The sequence below is a fragment of the Vulpes lagopus genome, chromosome 2 (genome assembly GCF_018345385.1).
Source record: "Vulpes lagopus strain Blue_001 chromosome 2, ASM1834538v1, whole genome shotgun sequence".
NCBI lineage: Eukaryota > Metazoa > Chordata > Mammalia > Carnivora > Canidae > Vulpes > Vulpes lagopus.
In genome coordinates this window covers 33733306-33751850 of record NC_054825.1, presented here as the reverse complement: position 1 = coordinate 33751850, position 18545 = coordinate 33733306, and the positions used below count along the sequence as shown (strand labels likewise).

At 42.0% G+C, this 18545-nt stretch overlaps 1 protein-coding gene across 2 annotated transcripts in view; it reads right to left on the bottom strand.

Annotated features, from left to right (window-relative positions):
* Window positions 1–4638: 4638 nt before the first annotated feature.
* MYOF (myoferlin) overlaps window positions 4639–18545 on the bottom strand; it is a 143134-nt gene continuing 129227 nt past the window's right edge. For both annotated transcript variants that reach the window (XM_041744274.1, XM_041744275.1), the window contains 8 exons: window positions 16920–17008; window positions 16736–16831; window positions 13104–13245; window positions 10511–10610; window positions 9184–9374; window positions 7163–7272; window positions 6639–6786; window positions 4639–5227 (listed from right to left, as the gene is read on the bottom strand). In XM_041744274.1, the coding sequence (XP_041600208.1) occupies window positions 5189–5227; window positions 6639–6786; window positions 7163–7272; window positions 9184–9374; window positions 10511–10610; window positions 13104–13245; window positions 16736–16831; window positions 16920–17008 (915 nt within the window). In that variant the 3' untranslated portion in view covers window positions 4639–5188. The remainder of the gene's footprint in view (window positions 5228–6638; window positions 6787–7162; window positions 7273–9183; window positions 9375–10510; window positions 10611–13103; window positions 13246–16735; window positions 16832–16919; window positions 17009–18545) is intronic.

Sequence of the window (18545 nt, the reverse complement as noted above, 5' to 3'; positions counted from 1 at the left end):
CCAGAAGATCTAGCAAAGATAACGAAGGTAGCTACACTCAACAGCAGATTTCAGATTTTTCCATGTGGAGGGAATAGTCTTACATTGGAAGAAGTTGACATCTAGGACTTTCATAACTAGAGTGAAGTCAATGCCTGGCTTCAAAGGAGAAGCTGACTCGCTTGTTAGGGGCTAATGCAGCTGGTGACTTAAGTTGAAGCCAATGCCAATTTACTATGCCACAAATCCTAAAGCTTTTAAGAATTATGCTAAACCTACTCTGCCTGTGCTCTATAAATGGAACAACAAAACCTGGATGACACGCACATCTGTTTGCATAAGGGTTTACTGAATGTTTTAAGCCTACTGTTGAGACCTACTGCTCAGGAAAACGATTCCTTCAAAAATATCACTGCCCTTTGACAGTAGAGCCGATCACCTAAGAGCTGTGATGGAGATGCATGAGATTAATGCTGTTTTCACGCCTGGTAACAGCATATCCATTCTGTAGCCCATAAATCAAGAAGTAATTTCAACTTTCAATTCTTATTATTTAAGAAATACACTTTGTAAGGCTACGGCTGCCATACATAATGATTTCTCTGCTGGATCTGGGCAAAATAAATTGAAAACTTTCCAGAAAGGATTCACCATTTTACATGCCATTAAGTCATAGTTCATGGAAAGAGGTCAAGATAGCAATGTTTATAGGAGTTTGGAAGAAGTTGATTCCAACACTCAGGGATGACTTTGAGGAGTTCAAATCTTCTGTGGAGGAAGTAACTGCAGATGTAGTAGAAAGAGCAAGAGAACTAGAATTGAAAGTGGAGCCTGAAGATGTGACCAAATTGCAGCAATCGTGTGATAACACTGTCAGGGATGAGAAGTTGCTTCTCATGGATGAGCAAAGAAAGCAATTTCTTGAGGTGGAATCTATTCCTGGTGAAGATGCCATGAAGATTGTTTAAATGTCAACAAAAGATTTAGAATTTTACATAAACTTAACTGATAAAGCAGAGGCAGAGTTTGAGAGGATTGACTCCAATTTTGAAAGAAGTTCTACCTTGGGTAAAATGCTGTCAAATAGTATTGCATGCTACAGAGAAATCGTTCATGAGAGGAAGACAGTGCAGCAAACTTCATTATTGTCGTATTTTAAGAAACTGCCACAGCCACCCCAACCTTCAGCAGCTACCACCCTGATCAGTCAGCAGCAATGAACATCAAGGCGAGACCCTTTGCTCCACCACCAAAAAGATTATGACTCTGAAAGGTCAGATGACGGTTAGCATTTTTTTAGCAAAGGTATTTTTATTTTTACTTTTTTTAAAAGTAGGTTCCACACCCAGCGTGGAGCCCCGTGTAGGGCTTGAACTCATGACCAGGGCTGAAATCAAGAGTCAGATGCCTAACCGACTGAACTACCCAGATGTCCCAAGCAAAAGTATTTTTAAATTAAGATGTGTACATTAGTGTTTTAGACATAATGCTATTGCATACTTAATAGGCTACAATATGGTATAAACTTAACTTTTGGATGCACTGGGAAACCAAAACAATTCATTTGACTCACTTTATTGCTGTATTCATCAAGCCTACACTATCTCCTAGGTATGCCTGTGTTCCTCGAGTGAGGCATTGGGCAAGAGTGTATTGATTGCTGGGATTCCCTGGAAGGAAGGCTGATAATCAACCTGCACACACTGTATGGCAGGTCTAGGTTTTAATAGCCATTCTCCATTTTGATGGGTGAAGCATCTGTTCTGATTGGCTGGTGTCAGTGCAATACTGATTGTTAAATATTCAAAATAACAGTCTTGTCTGGAATAATGCTCTTCTGTGGAACTTACTATTTTTTCTCCAAGAAAATTTCACTTTAAGTGAAATTGTCTCCCTTACATCACAAGTGTCCCCTAAATTAGCTGAAAGCTGTAGATCTTCTGTTAATTATAAGGGAGATAATGTGATGTCCTAAGAAAGTAGCAATTTGGGTGTAGGTATGATGGGACTCCAGAGGGTTAGGAGTCTAGCTCATGAAGAGCTGGCTGCTCGGAATGAGAGCCAGGAAGACACCTGTCAACCCCATAATGAGGAGAGCCCAGTGGTCCCCAACCTGGAGCAGTCTGAAAGCACTGGAAGAATGCAGATGTCCCTGCCACCATACACACATACTGGCTTCTACACTACTGCCTGAAAGGGGAGAACTGACCTGTTTTCCTTCCTCCTTCACTTTCTTCTTTCTCGGTCTTGAGGAAGTAGAAGGCAGTCTTCTAGTTTGCTTTTCTCCTATTTAGTGAGTCTTGGAAAAGAATCTGCTTTTATCTGCTTTTGGAACTAGCACATCAGATTTTTACCAGTCTGATGTAATACCGAAAGCTTCTAAGTGTTGAATACCCGCCAGGCCTCAGATATGTCGAGGTGCTTTGCATAAACGATTCCATTCCTTCCTCACCTTAACTCAGTGACGGAAGCTTTATTGTTCCCAGGTTGCAGATGAGTCTGAGGCATGACCAAGATACAGATCCAGGCCGGCTGCCCTTGGGCACCCTGGGGTGATCTTACAGCTGTTACCTCTGTCCTAAAGGAGCTTACAGCCAGTCGCAAAAACAAGCCACACCTCTATAGCTACAAGGTGAAGCTATAACAAAGCATGGCAACATTTGTCAAACTTGATCTCTTCGTTTTAGGGAAAGAAAAATTGTCATGAGCCTCCAATGTTGATTTATTTTTATAAATTACTGAAATATGCACAAATATAAGTCTTGCATAAACTCCTTACACTGCTAATATTTTAGTGTATCTCTTTATGGGCACACGTATTCTGGGACTTATTTTATATACATTTGTATTATGATTTTTTTGGTTGTGTCTCCCATATCAGCATTTTCCGATGTCAGTAACACAATTTTAAAAATTGATATATTTTCATCCTTGCACTGATATAGGGATTTTACCATATATTCAACCATTTCCCTATATTTGGGCATTTAGATTGTTTCTGATTTGTACCATTATAAGACATATCGTCACATACATTTTTGTACATGAACCTTTGGCTGCCTTTCTGATCATTTCCTTGGAGTTAATACTCAGGAGTAAAAGTACTGGGTCAAAGGGCACAAACATTTTTAAGGCTTTTAACATTTCTCTCCAGGAAGGTTGTACTAGTACATTTGCATCTGATACTGAAAGATCACTTTGGGGCCTAAGAGGTATTGGCCAGAACTTCAAGGGTAGGCAGAGCTTCTACCAGTGCAGGTTGGCGGAGGCATTCAGCTGGGAGAAGACCTGCCCAGGCTCAGGGAGGAGAGTACAAGGTGTCTCAGGGAAATGGCAAGCCATTTGATTTTTAAAAAAATTAAATTTGCCAACATATAATAAACACCCAGTGCTCATCCCTTCAAGTGCCCTCCTTAGTGCCCGTCACCCAGTTACCCCATCCCCTCACCCACCTCCCCTCCTGCAACCCTTTGTTTGTTTCCCAGAGTTATGAGTCTCTCATGGTTTGTCTCCCTCTCTAATTTTTCCCACTCAGTTTCCCTCCTTTCCCTTATAATCCCTTTCACTATTTCTTATATTCCACATATGAGTGAAACAATATGATGGTGGTCTTTTTCTCTGATTGACTTACTTCCTTCAGCATAATACCATCCAGTTCCATCCACGTTGAACCAAATGGTAGGTTTTCATCTCTTCTGATGGCTGAGTAATCTTCCATTGTATACATAGACCACATCTTCTTTATCCATTCATCTGTCGAAGGACATCTCGGCTCCTCCCACAGTTTGGCTATTGTGAACATTGCTGCTCTAAACATTGCGGTGCAGGTGTCCTGGCGTTTCACTACATCAGTATCTTTGGGGTAAATACCCCGTAGGAGCATTCTGATTTAGTTAGTGCTGTGTCTCTCAACACACTTAGAATGTTAACATATGGGGGAGAACATAAAATGTTCAAAATGTGAAACAACTTGGCAATAATGCTAATAAGACAGTCACCATTGTGATATAATGTCTAAATGTCCAAAAGCAACACCATTATTGTACCATATCTTGCTCCCCCGGGGTTCTTAGAAATGAACTGTTTGTTGATTTCGCCATGGAATCCTATAGCATCAGGACAGTGTTCTACAAGGTGCTCTGCGTCTGATGTCCGCATGAAGCCACACTGGTTGCTCCTGTCATACATTTACTTGACCATTCAGTTCCATGCCCCTCTTGACAGTGTTCCCATCGGTGGTATAGTGTTGTGGTTAAGAAGTTATGAAGGAAAGAACCCAGACTGCCTGGGTTCTAATTCCAGCTCTACCATTTATTGATTGTGTGGCCTTATGCAAGTTACCTTTGTGCCTCAAATTCTTCAACTATAAAATGGGGTTGCTGTTATGTACCTTTATAGGATTATCTTGAAGATTAAATGAGTTAATACACATAAAGCATTTGTAACAATGTGGTGTACAGAATAAGTACATTTAATAAGCATGAGCTTTTATTATTATTATATTAGCCTCAGTTTGGCCCCCAGGCTAAGATTTGGTAGCACACATATAAAAGGTTTATGGCCAAGTGGTATGCGGTGGCTTTCCATCCACAGAAACCCAGAGGACTAGAAACTGTCTCCTTCCCAACTCAGCCCATAGCTACAATAAACAGCTACATGTCAAAGTTGAAATGTTTTTATTTGGGTTCATCACAGAGATTGAATAGAGCCTCATGACATTCATCCATACAAAATACCGTAAAAATAGTTGTAGGTATAAATAAGAATTACTCTAACTTATTCTTATGTTTTTACTCTAACTTATTCTAACTATTTTATAATGCACAGTCCTTTTTGTTGATTACAAATAAGAAGTATATGAAGATGCAGAAATTTTCTAATTTGATTTCAGCAGTTTCTAAAAATTGAATTAAAAAATTAAGGACCCATAAAAAGATGCTTTTTAAATGGAACCAGCCACCTTGAAAAATATCCTGAAAAACATGGTTAAAACTTCGTAATATCTCAACAGATAACAAAATACAAATGTTGCTCATTGGCCTGACTTTCCAGGACCTAGACCCTCCAGTAGCTGCTGGCCTCAATGAAGTAACATAACACGCCACCGGGATGTAGTGTCAGACACGAACAAAATCACTCTTGGTCCCATCCATAAACAGAGACAGAATCCCTCATTGCTGGATGTCTTGCAATGAAGCTTTTGCTTTCACTATGCATTTGGCCTCACAATCTTCATTGACAAATAATTCTGAAGAGAAAACAGAAAGAATGTTTAAAAAAATAATATTGAAGTTCAGTTTTTCTAGCATCAACACTACTGACATTTAGAACTACATTTTTATTATTTATTTATTTATTTATTTATTTATTTATTTATTTATTTGAACTACATTTTTATTGCTGGGGACTGTCCCATGAACCTCAGGGTATGCAGCATTCCTGGCCTGCACCCCTCAGGTGTGACAATTAAAATGTCTCCAGAAATTGCCAACCACCCTCACGAGAGCAAAACTGCCCCCAGTTGAGAATCGCTGGTTTAGATCAATAGAATCTAAATCAGTAAAAAGGAATTACTGTGAGTTTTTTTTAAGTGATCAAGACAGATTGGACTCTTGACAAGTAGAAGCTGGCGTGTTTGTGCATTGACAACCAAAGTATTATACTGGAGATAAATAGAAACCCTACATCTCTGCTGTTATAGTTGTGACTATGTTACCCTACACAAAAACAGCTGTATTATTACCAATACAAATCAAAGTAAGTCTTTAAATGCCTAGGCTGTCCCTTCTCCACTTGGCAAAATGGACTTCACCTCCTTGGTGAAACCATCCTCAGCAATGGGATCCTATGCTCATCTGTTCATCTCTCCATAAAAGTTTGCCTTTCCTAGCAATTTACTTATCCATATGCCTGCTTTTCCCTAGGCCCTGAACTGCTGGTGGGCAGAAATCATACCTTGGTCATCTCAACATCCCAATTCCTAGCCTGTAGCAGATGCTCAATAAATCCCTTGAATGAAAGTAAGACTTCTAGGCACACCAGCAAACCTCCTGTCTAGACTCCCATCTATGACTGAGGTGACTGAGGAAAATTAGGGGAGAAGTTATGTGATGCAGGCCTTAAAGAACAAATAAGGTTTTGATAGACTCTGGTAAGGGAACAGCATTGGCACAGGCATTCTGGAAGGTAAGGGCAATACCTGCAGGGGGGTGGGAAGGGACTAGCTAGTTGGGGTAAAGTTCAGGGTTAATGTAGATCCATACTGGGCCCAGATGCAGGGATCTGTGAATGCTAGGATTAAGGAGTTAGCTTGCAGGATGGTTTGGGACAAGAACGTGTGAAGGCAGGAAGATCAGTCAGAAATGTTGGCTGTTGTCCTGACATACATTGCTAAAGGTCTGAGGGATTTCTCCTAGAATTCTTGATACCAACATGTTTTTCAAACCAAGAAGTTCTGCCCGTAATTCATACAACCCTAAGAATGTCATTCTCATCACAACACACATTACTTTCAATTTTCCAAAGGCTGAGGGCTGCAATACCACAACTGCTAAGTAGGTCCATCTATTGAGTGGCAGGCAACCAAGGCAAGAACCACATTGGATGACTGACCATAATTCACACACAAAAAGCCAAGACATGAGGCCAAACACTCATACCGGTAAGGAGTACAGGAGCACGGCCACAAAGAGCAGCAGGATCAGTAGGATCAGCAGGCCAATGATCACCCACTTAAATCGGCGCCACACAATGAACTTCATGGTCTTACATGGGTTGGTGAACCAGAGGAAGGAAGTTTCTGGTCGGCTGCATTGCAAAGAAATGGTTTTACCTACCCAAGTCGGGTGGGACAGATATTTTACTTCAGACCCTAATACAGTTTAAAGAATAATTAATAACATTGAAAAAGTCAGGAAAAGGTATTATTCCTCATCATTGGCTGAGAAAGATTCTATAACATTTTATGGCCTCTTAAGATGTTAAAGATACTCTGGACTTCGGTTTTGTGGGGAAGGAGAAAGGTTAAAATGAAGCCGGATCACCAAGCTCACCATCCCCCACTCCCCTCAAGTGCAAAATTAAGACACCACTGAATCCATTCCATTAAGCTCATTGGAAGGGGGCTTTCAGACTGCAGGTGTTTGGGGATCAGACATTGTGGAGAACAAAGAGGGCCTCTCACTTTGGTGGGTCCAGCTTGGGGTTCATGTTGGGTTCATCCCGTCCCTTCCCGGCTGGCCTCTCGTCTGCCTCCTTCTCATTGAGGATTTCCAACGTCATCTCCACTTTCCCCTTCAGTAAAGCAGAACAGGTTAAACACATGACATCACGTTTCACAAATATTTTCACTTCAACCCAAGGAGTATTCCCTGAGCAATGATTTTTATTCTTGTAAAACAATCTTTAGATTGCCTTAAATTTTCCTCAAGAGATTTCATCGCATTTCCTTTTCCATGTGTTTCTGAACCAACCCCTTGTGGGAAACTGAGAGGACAAATTGCTTTCCCTCCCCTTGCTCCCTGCTTTTCATTCTCTGTACCCCATCCTCTAACTTTCTCATATCCATCTCCTTGCCTTCTCACACACTGTCCTTTGTAACTTTATTTGGGCCAGGTTAGCCTAAATCCTGCTAAGAACAGAATGTAACACTGATTGAGCATTAACTGTAGGCTCTGAGAGACTCTCCGTGGCTTCCTGCTTACCCATGGTTGCCCCGCTGTATGGAGAAGGGAGGGCATGTCATGGGTACTCGATGTATACTACCTGAATACACGAATGAATGAGTGAATGAATGAATGCTGCCTCCATGTTCATACAGGTGTCCTAAGTGGACACCTTTTAAGCTTTCTTTTTTTTTTTTTAATTTTAATTTTATTTTTTTTCCTTTTAAGCTTTCTATGTGGGTAATCTCATGTGATGCTCACAGCAACCCTATAAAGCAGGTATTGCTATGACCCTTATATGTGCTTGAGGACGCTGAAGCCAAAAGAGGTCTAGAAAGTTGCCCACTTTTATGGCCAGGCTTGTAAATGGACTTTCTAGGACTCTGGAATGCCCACTAGGTCACCAACATTCTGAGAACCCCAACTCAGAGAATCGATTTTATGATGGAGCCATATGACTCCTATGCTGACAAGTCAGACAAAACATGGTATCTGACTGACAAGTTGCTACATCTCTCCCAGCCTGTTTTTGGGGTTTGTTTTTGTTTTACTTAGTTCAGTAGTAGTTTTATTTATTTTTTAAATAAAAAAACTAAAAAACATTTTTTAAAAAACTGAAGTAGAGTTGACATAAAATGTTATATCCCAGCCTGTTTCTTGAATCTACAAAATGGAGCTGATGTCTAGTCTGGAATTGTCAGTAGAACTAAACGAGATTATGTGTAAACTACTCTATAGTGGTAGAAAACAGAGAAGTGGTTTCCTGGGCTAGGAGTAGAGGCTAATAGTAGAGTGCAAAGGGCACAAGGAAACTTCTAGAGCAATGGGAATGTTCTGGATCTTGATGCTGGTGGTGGTTTTAGGGGGGTTTATATCAGTCAAAACTCATGGAATTGTGCACTATAAATGGGTGCAGTTTATACCTCAAAGTCGTTTTCAAAAACAAGATTATGAACATGAGGCACTTAGCATGTTCCCCAGCTCCTAATCAATGATCTAGAATGTTAGCTGTTATTAATAGCAATAATACATGATGAATGAGGTAGTCTTCTGTGACATGGCATGGTGACCCAGACTTCTGCTTTTCTATCATGATTTATCTGGGAATTCTCCAAACTTGCTTGTAAGTTTCAGTCTTCTTGTCCAGTGGGTGTCAAGGCTCCCTGCTTCCTCCACCTTTTTAAATTTATTTTTTTAAACAAGAGAGTTTGAGTTTGAAGTTCCTTTTCCTGTACTGAATTGTACTGAAAGCTCAGGATAAATTAGCCTTCCTGGTGAAAGAGGGTCCTCAAGAAGCAGAGTGTAGTCACTCGGACTACCAGCTTTTCCACCATTCCAATCCCTCCACCTTACACACAGCCCCAGACATGCTCTTGGCATATGCCACCTTCTCTTGTAATCCCAGTTACAAACCATTCTTGTAACTTAAGGTCTTAGCAATGTAACACTTCCTTATCTTATCTGTCATAAATCCATTGAGAGAGGGTGGAGCCTAACTGACAAAAGGAATGAATGACCCAGGACTGGGGAATACTCATACAGCCATCACGCGGGAGCCATCTTTATCTGCGTAGCACGGCCACCAGCCTTTCATGGACTTCTGCTCAAACAGTGAGGCAGTTTTTGCTTTAAGGGGGTTCATGGCTTTGAGGTCTGGAATCATATCCAAACTGCATTTCTCTGATGATTTTGCTGGAATGATGGTGTGATGCAAATCAAGTTCCAGGAAACCTAGCCAAGGAAATAATTAGACCTGAATAAGTTTCAATGGATCAGTGGTTGTTCACAAGTGAACAGAATGTTCTTGTCAGAGGAGAGGCAGACAGTGATTCTGAGCAGGTGATGGGTGAGTTAGAGGAAGGGATCCTGGTAGACATTTAAAATTCCTTCCAGATAGGATGGAAAGGGGTAGAAGAAATATCTGTCCCCTGCTCTGTGTCTCACAGAGGATAACATGGTTTATTTCTCAAAGATACCAGCATGAACAGAGCTCTTCTACAAGCTCAGAAGAATTAAACATCTACAGACTAGATGCCCGCTGAATGCAGATTTGGACTGTGTTCCTAATGGTCTCAGGCTACCCCGAACAGAGGCACTCTGAGCGCTCAGGCTACTTGTGCGGTTTAGGAGTCATATCTCACTGAGGGTGAACATTGAAGTTTTACTTTCAACTGAGGAGGGGGGTGGTAAGCTGATGAGGGGGTTTGGGGAAGAGCCAAAGAACCCCAGGGAATGAAGGCAAAGGCCTGTATTTAAAGAATGTGAGGGAAAAACAGAGCAGGCCAGTGAGACAAACCCAGGGCCTGGGAGAGGAGAATTCGGAAGAGCATTATGTTATTGTGGTGATGGTGGTGGGGCTTGCATACCAAGAAAGGGAAGAGTCCAAGGTGGGGGGTGTTTAACTAGTGCCTTTAACCACAGAGGATGGACTTGGGGAGAAGGGAAGAACAATGGCTGGTGACATTAGGGGATTGAGAGCAGTCAGAGGAGGGGGTTGAGGAAGCCAAATCTGATGTGCTGAGGAGGCAGAGTGGGTAGTCTGAACTGGAGGCAGGGCTGCAGCATTCCCTTGTGAAAACAGAATTCGAGTGTTTACTGCAGGACAGGAGCTGGGGCAAGAGCCTCCTTAGGCCCTTAAGGTGGGTGAGGGCCACAGAAAAGGGGGACGTTCGCCACGCCAAATTCTCAGAGGACTTGAGAGTAAACAGGCAAGGCCGCACTGCCCAGGGGGCTTCCAGCAGGGGGTGTGCCCCAACCCTTAATTACCCATGGTATTGGAGATTAAAATCATTGATTCCAAATTCTAATTGATTTCACTAATTCCAAGTAGAATTTCATAGAGAAAAGTATCCAAATGTAAGCCCTACCCAAATAGTCATCCAGAGAAAACTTGTCATTATCCCATATCTGAACGATCAGTCTGGGTGGGACCCGAAATTCAGTTTGGTCAATACTCCAGAAATGCTCCTAAAATGACAAGAGAAACAAAAAAACCAAATGACACTGACTACTGGACTCTGAAACTTTCCCCTTGGGTCCCCTTGAAACCCCAGCATCAGGGAACGGGGCCTTTGTTCTCCTTGGCACCCCACCTTAAACACCCCCTCCCCTTGCCCTCAACCCTCCAGCCCATGGTATGGAGCCCATGGTATGGAGCCCATGGTATGGAGCCAGGCTCCTCAGGAAATCTCAAGGCCACCAGCTGGGTGACAAAAAAGTTGTCCCAGGCAATTCCCAAACAGAAGGCTTCTTGTCTGTTGTGTTCCTATCGCTGCGACTCCCTGCTGCTACTCCTGGGGTTTGGGGTGTGATTGTATCTGTACCGTCCCCCACCCCGCTCCCGGCCCAGACCACTATGGCCAGCTCAGACTAGCCTCCCAAAGCCAGGCTGTTTTAGGCCAGCCTACAATATCACCTGCTGGGGTGTCACATTTGCTCAGTGACCTTCCACCCACCCAAAATGGACATCTGAGCACAGTCATTTCACATAGGGGTGAGGAGACTGGGGTTCAGCTTTCACTCTTCTATCAGCACAGATTTAAAATGTCCTGATATTTTTGGCTTTTGAAAATATTGCTGTATTTTACACGCTATAATCAACCAAGATCCCCAGATTCCTCATTCTAAAGTTAGGTGGAGGGAGGACTGAGTGAGGATCCTCCAGGTTCTCCCCTCTGGTCTCTGCCTCTGCCTGAACAACATTCGCCAAACATAATAACCTCTCCACAGCCTAATTACACCTACATTCCTCAGGCCTCAGCAGAATGAGATTCCCCCAGGGTTTCATGCATTCGAAGAAACATGGTTGGGTTGTTTCTAGTTTTTCTTTCCTTTTTTTTTTTCTTTCTTTCAGGTGGGTGAGGGTCAGAGGGAGAAAAAAAGAGAATCTTTTTTTTTTTTTTTTGAGAGAGAGAGAGAGAATCTTAAGCAGCCTCTTTCCCCAGAGCAAGCCCAACGTGGGACTCGATCTCACAACCCTGAGCCAAAATCAAGAGTTAAAAGCTTAACTGACTGAGCCACCCAGATGCCCCTGTTCATGTTTTTCAAATGACATTTCAGGAATGTTGCCCTTTGCAGGACTCAGGGGCCCTGGCTCTGAGGGGCTAGGAAGCCCATTTAGCTATTGCCTGGCCCCACTGACCATCCTGTGTGGGGTCACACTCAGGTGGCACTCAAGGCATGGAGAGGTCCAACACTGGATGCAGGTAAGTAGGAAAGGCCTACCTGACCCTAAATCCCTCTCTTCCTCACCAGTCTGCCTCACCATCTGGAAGTGTGCATGATTCGACATCAGCTTGAGCCTCTGTGTCTCTAGAAAGGGCCCTCTGAAGGCATTTATCTTGCTTGGCACAGAAAAGTGCTCCCTACACCAGCAGAGGGTAGAGTCTGGCGAGGTGGGACATGAAGCAGGTGCATTTTGATCAAGGGTGGGGAGGGGGTCTATAAAAGACATCTGTTATGATTGCCTGCTCAGATTTCCACCCCCTTTTGGGGAAGAAAGCATCCAGATTTTCCTTGGGGACTCTCTTCCAGTCCATGCAGTTTGGGAAGAAGTGACACTGTTCCTGATTCTAGAGCTGGGCCCATTGGAGCACTGCCTCCCCAGGCCACACTGGTTGGCTCAGGGATGGGAACGTGACCCTACACAGACAGAGACTCTGAGGCCTGACGCCACAGCTCTGGTTGGCACCACCGGGACTTAGTTCTTCTCTTTCTGCTGAGGTTGCTAGGAGGGCAGGAGGTGGGCTGGGGCTGCTGGTGGCCATCTTGCTTCACCATGGAATGCGGTCCACGGGAGAAGGCAAGAGGAGGAGAAAGAGAGAGGAATTCCTAAAGACATCAGTTCAACCTGGGATCCAACGTTCCTAAGCCAGCCATCCCTGGACTTTTTAGTAATGTGAACCAATAAATCACTTTTTTAGTATAAGCCAATTTGAGTTGAGTTCTGTAACTAGAGTCTTAACTAATTAAGACCATGAGGGCCATGAACCTTCATGGAAGTGCTTCTGGAGGAGGTAAAGCAGATGCTGAGGTTTAATAAAGAAGGTAAAAGGGAAATTTCACCTACTTTAAAATTTTGCCTCTGTTTGGTTAATGAGTCAAACAGTTCTGCTTATCATGGGAAGAAATCAGTCTCTCTGTGACATAAAAACCCAATGGGCTTATTGCATATATTAACACAAGACCCTCAGGTCTACCCTTTACTAGATCCTTCACCCAGCTGCCAACATGTTAGGGAAGGACAACTGTGTTCTTGACACTTCCTAATTGCACAAATAGCTGTCTTAGTTTTGTTACTCTGGGTAAGTATCTGTACCTCTGTAGGTCTCAGATTCCCCATCTGCATCAAGAGGGAGCTGGACTCATGACCTTAGAAGCACGGAACAGCTCCTATAGCCCCCGTATCTGTTAAAGCAGACCCATGACACCCACTTCCCATGGGCATAAAGCAGAGCTCACTTTTTTAGCAACGATACAGAGTTGTTCAGCTGGGAGGTAGTCAAATGGGAAAACAAATCTCCAGTTAAAATTCCCTTCCCCGTCCAAGGACCTGTAATGGACATCTGTTTTCTGTTTGTTTTCTTCATTGCCAGGAATCCAGCTGAAAAGCAGAAGCAAACAGACTTAGCCTCACGTGATTGACAAGTAATCTAGCCGCAAAATTGTGCAGTGATTAGGGGAGTGAAGGGCAAGAGAATTAATGCACTTTTCTTGGGCAGGTTCCAGTTATCTACGGAGCTGGGGGTGATTTATGAAGGGGAGGTGCTCTGTTGCATCCAATACCGGTTGTAGCCAAATAAAACATAATTTCTCTAAAACCAAAGCAGGAAACCCTTTAGACTTCAGTTAATGGGGATAAGGTGACATTTTCTGGAAAATATCAACAACTTAGCTTCTATTTTGGGAATGCTGAAGCTTGCTGGCTATGATGCTAGTCTTCCTAACTATAACTCATCAGTGTCTGTCATCACTGCTGATAGGCTTAATGAATATGAGTTAGTTCAAAATTTTAGCATTTCCTCTTCTACATTTTACTTAAGCAAACAAAACAGGCACGACTCAAGTAATCTTACAGCTTCCTTTTTTTTATTATTCTTAAATTCACTATGATCACATTAATGAGACTAGCAAGAGAGATGTAAGCTGTTATTTCCATGTGCATATTTATGAGAATTCATTTCCATAAACAATTTAACATCTTAACTTTTGACATTTGGAAAGTTTTCTGTGGCTTGTGCCTGGCATGTAGTAGGTCTGTTGAAGGAATGAATGAACGTGCAGGGGAAGAAGTTGTCACATCTGCCTGCTATTGGGAAAGGGCCCGTTGAGGAACCAGGGGAGTGCTGGATTTTAGACTGATAAGGTGGCAGAGTGCATAGTCCTCCCTACTGATGGCCCGTGAGAATCACACTTCACACTGCAATCAACTGTGGAGTTAAAAAAAAAAAAAAATACTGATGCCTGGATGACCTTGCCCCCAGTAGAGATTCTTAGTAGGAGGCAGGCGTGGCTATGAACTCACTCTGCCACTTACCATTCTGGGCTTCCTCTCCCATATGTAAATAAGGTTAACAATATGTGCTCCCTTCCCTTAGTCAATATGAAGCCAGAATGGGCGCTCATGGCTTAGAAGGGTCAGAATGGGAAGGGGGAAATCCTTAACTGTGTTACTGATCATCTGTCATGAATCAGGTACTCAGCATGCCTTATTTTATTCTTCCCAACAATTATATAACTGATCCATTTTACAGATTAGGAAACTGGGGTCCAGACAGAAATAGCTAAGTTCCACAAGGTCACATAGCCAGTAACAGACAGAATTAAGTATTAAGAATTATGAAGCCCTGGATGGGCTGACTCCAAAGTCCAGGCCTATTATTCTGCTTTAAGGGACCATGGAGACTGGAAAGTCACATGCTAACATTAGATCCTATTATTAGTGGTGGTATTAATATCAATCAACCACACAACAGTTGCACTTTTTGCTAGTTGACTGACTAGCTAGATTCATTGAAAGATTCATCTTTATCCACTTTTAAGCTTTTAAATGAACTTGCTGAAGAGAGATCACACTCTTTGGCTAGGCCCTCAGTGACTTCATTTCCTGACAACATCAATGCCCCAAAGTGCCACCATACTCCTTGCGTAGACCGCTCACCCCTTGAAGCTCTTCCCTCTCTTTTTTTCTGAGTCTTTTCATATTTAATTCTAAATACAAACCTTTTCACATTTTTATTTCAAAACAAATTAAACAACTACCCTATGAATTTATGTACACATATGTATAATTTTGTATGTATCCAATATGTGAAGGGTCATAGCTGTTCATTATTCTGTGGTAGACAGTAAATATTATGTGTATTAGGGTTAGTAATACACTATCTGTATTAGCATGCGATGGTGCATAATTCATTTTTCACATATAGTATTTAGATTTTAATTCCAAATAGGATGTGGTACTTTAGGTTGTGCTTTTATTCTTTGGTTAGAGTTTTCTCTCAGTCCAGTATTTCTTGAGTTTGGTTCTCTGATTTGAAAAAAAAAATGCTTATGACAGTCAAATAAATTTGCATATATATAATTAGCCAGGATTAGTTTTCCTTGGGGAATGGTAATAAGATCCTGAAATGAGAAAGAATAATGAAGAACTTGATGAAACATTCCCTGTTTACAGTGAACCCAAATGATAGTAATTATGTCTTCAACAAAGTTTTGATTGAAGGCCACTTGGGATCATAAGTGAAACTTTGTTATCACTTTATGAATATATTAAATTTCAACAAATCTTATCTTTTACATATCAAAGAACCAAACCTGGTCCATGTGGAATAGTAATAATACTAGCTAACACTTACACAGTGTGATAGTTCTTTTCTGTGTCAGTGTGACTGGCCACGGAGTGCCCAGGTTACAGATTATTCTGGGTGTGTCTTGTGAGGGTGTTTCTGGATAAGATTAGAATCTGAATTGGTGGACTCAGTGAAGTAGAGTCCCTCCCCAGTGTAGGTGGGTCTTATCTAATCTGTTGAAGGCCTGAGTAGGATAAGAGGCAGAAGGAGTCAGTCTAAACTACCCCACTGGCTTTCCTGAGTCTCCAACTTGCACATGTTAGAATTATGGGACTTCTCAGCCTCCATAATCATGTATCCTAAGTCCTTATAATAAATTTCCCTCTCTATCTTTCTGATTCTTCCCCTCCCTCTACACACACACACACACACACATACAACTTGTTCTGACTCTCTGGGGAACCCTAATACACATAGTATTTACTATCTCCCAGGCACTGTCCTAAATGCTTTCAGTAACTCAATATTCTGAATATCAGAGCAGCGAGTACTATCTTTTTTTTTTTTTTTTTAAGTGAGTACTATCTTTATCTGCATTTTACAGATGGATACCAGACAGTGAGCTTACTACTTGCCCAGCTGGTAGGGAAAGTATCAGGATTTCAATCCAGGTAGTTTGGCTCCAGAATCTGGCATTTGCATCACTATGCCATTCTGTACTTGACATCTTTGATTGGGGCATAACAAGAAACTAACATCAACATGGATTATTTGGAATTGAATGATACAAGTAACAGAATAACAGAACTTTACATGTTGGATGTAGGCATTCTGTAAATGTTGGTGGAATCAAAGATTTTTTTGGACATATGCTAATGTTTCCTCTTTTCCATGGACATTAGCTGCTGATAATAAAATATATACAAACTGAAATTTTAAAAGCCTTACTTGTGTTTCTAGTTACTCAAGACATCAAAAAGGAATAAAAATGAACTGCAGGACTAAAAAGAAATAAGTCTGCTAATAAACTGAACCCACTTTAAAAGAAAAATGTAAAATTTTTATTGGCTCTAATAGCCATTAGATACCTCTGCTTATAAACAAGATCCATACAGATTTCTCTTTTTCCCTTCATCTTGCTGGAGCTTCCTGAGCAAACTACATTAATGGAATGATATAGCTTCACCTGACCAAGAATCCTAGAGAGGACACGTTGAATGATGGTGACTCACAAAGGAGAGAGTCTGTTTCATTCCTTCTTTGTCAAAGGCAAACAAACTAGCACTAGGATGCTAACCTTACCCTTTGACATAGATGTCACTCATTTCCTCTCCTGTGATGCTCTTCTCATCCAAGAGAACGTCCTTGGTATTCCAGATGATCACACGCAGGTAGTATCTGAAAGGAGCACATTTTGAAGGTGTTTTTTTCTCTGGTCCGGCACCAAGACCCTAGTCTAATATAGCAGGGTCTTAAGATTACTTACTTTTTAGCTTTCCTGGGGGTGATGTTGAAAGGAGGGCCTGGTGGCCCCAAACTCTTAGGGAAAACATCCACCCACATCTGAAGTTTCCCCTACATCATTCAAAAATGAAAAAAAAATTAAGTTGTATTATGAGTGGTAGAGTCTGTAACTTTTTTTCACATTTTCTAGGTGAAACTGTTTGTTCAGGCCTGCTAATGTATTAATGCATATGGAAAGTGAAAAAGTAGAGTAGAAGAGCAAACCAAGATAAATCATCTATCTTCAATGTCATTTAGGCCATGCACTTCCCACTCTCACCAGGAGTCTCCGATGGCTGTGTGTGCCCATCTCTATTATAGTCTGAATGTCCCCCGGCTAATAAAAAGAGGGCTTCCCATCGCGAACACAACCCCAGCACACGCACGCACGTGCACACACACACACACACACACACACACACATGCTCCTGTACCCTCTTACAATGACTTGAAAGTTGCGTCCTTCACTCAGAACTCTATTTATCACATTGCCTGCTTGTTATCAGTCCTGATTTTGTGACACACAGGGTTTTCTCCACTTACCTCCAGATAGAAAATAAAAATAATGTAAAATGGTATTTAATTTGTAAAAGAGAGGCTTACAACATGGTACTTCCAAGGAGAGATCCAGAAAACGACAAGAACATTACTGTTCCCCAAAGTTGAGGAATCCCTGCCATGGCTGGCTAGTGTCCACCACCTGGGAGGAGGCTTGCAGGAAGGGGAGAAGTGAAAGTCTAAATGACACTTGTGGTGTCATCTTGGTGAGGTCCCGCTCAGGTCTTCCATGGCCATGACCAGGGCCATCTATCTGACTAGAATGTTCTTCCAGACATGCCAGGAATGCCATTAACAAACCATATCAACCGTATGAACCAACTTAAATTCCCCAAACTGTTCTTGGATGTTATGTAGACTCTGCCTTCAGGCTGGTCTTTAAGGTTACCAAGGAAACCAGATTGGCTTCCTAGCACACAGTGATCCAAATGAGTTAACTGGAACTCTTGAAAAAGGACATATCTTTCTCTGGTCCTGACTCTCCTCTAACTAATCTCTAGAGCTCCAGGTTCTATAATATATCAGGCACCATGCAGAACGTGAGGCATCTGGGTATCTCCTAAGGCCCAGTCACAGTCTGTCCAGTTCAGTAGGTAGAATTGATGGGGGGTGGGAAGTGGAAGGGAGGGGTGGATTTGGAGGGAGAAATCTTCCTCACTTTGTAATTTCTTAAGACTTTATCCAATTGAGGGGTGGGAGGGGAGATCGGAGGAGGAATGGGCTCTTTGGGAGAAGGAATAAATAAGAAAATGAAAATGTGGAACAGAATAAAAGCAAGAAATGAGTGACAAAATAAACTAGTAAGCCCAGGCCACTTGTCACTCTCTAAACATTTTAGAGAGAAGCTCATCTACAGTTGTGTGGTCATTGTTGACAATATTTGCATTTATTCAATTAATACTACTTTAAGTGTGATTTTCTAGCACCTGTAGTAAAACACCTCCGGCTACTTCTTAAAACTCAGATTCTGCCCCCACCCCCACCCCACCTTGGACCTACTGGATCTGAACGACTGCAGGTGCGGCCGGAAGTCTTCCTTGGAACAAGCTTC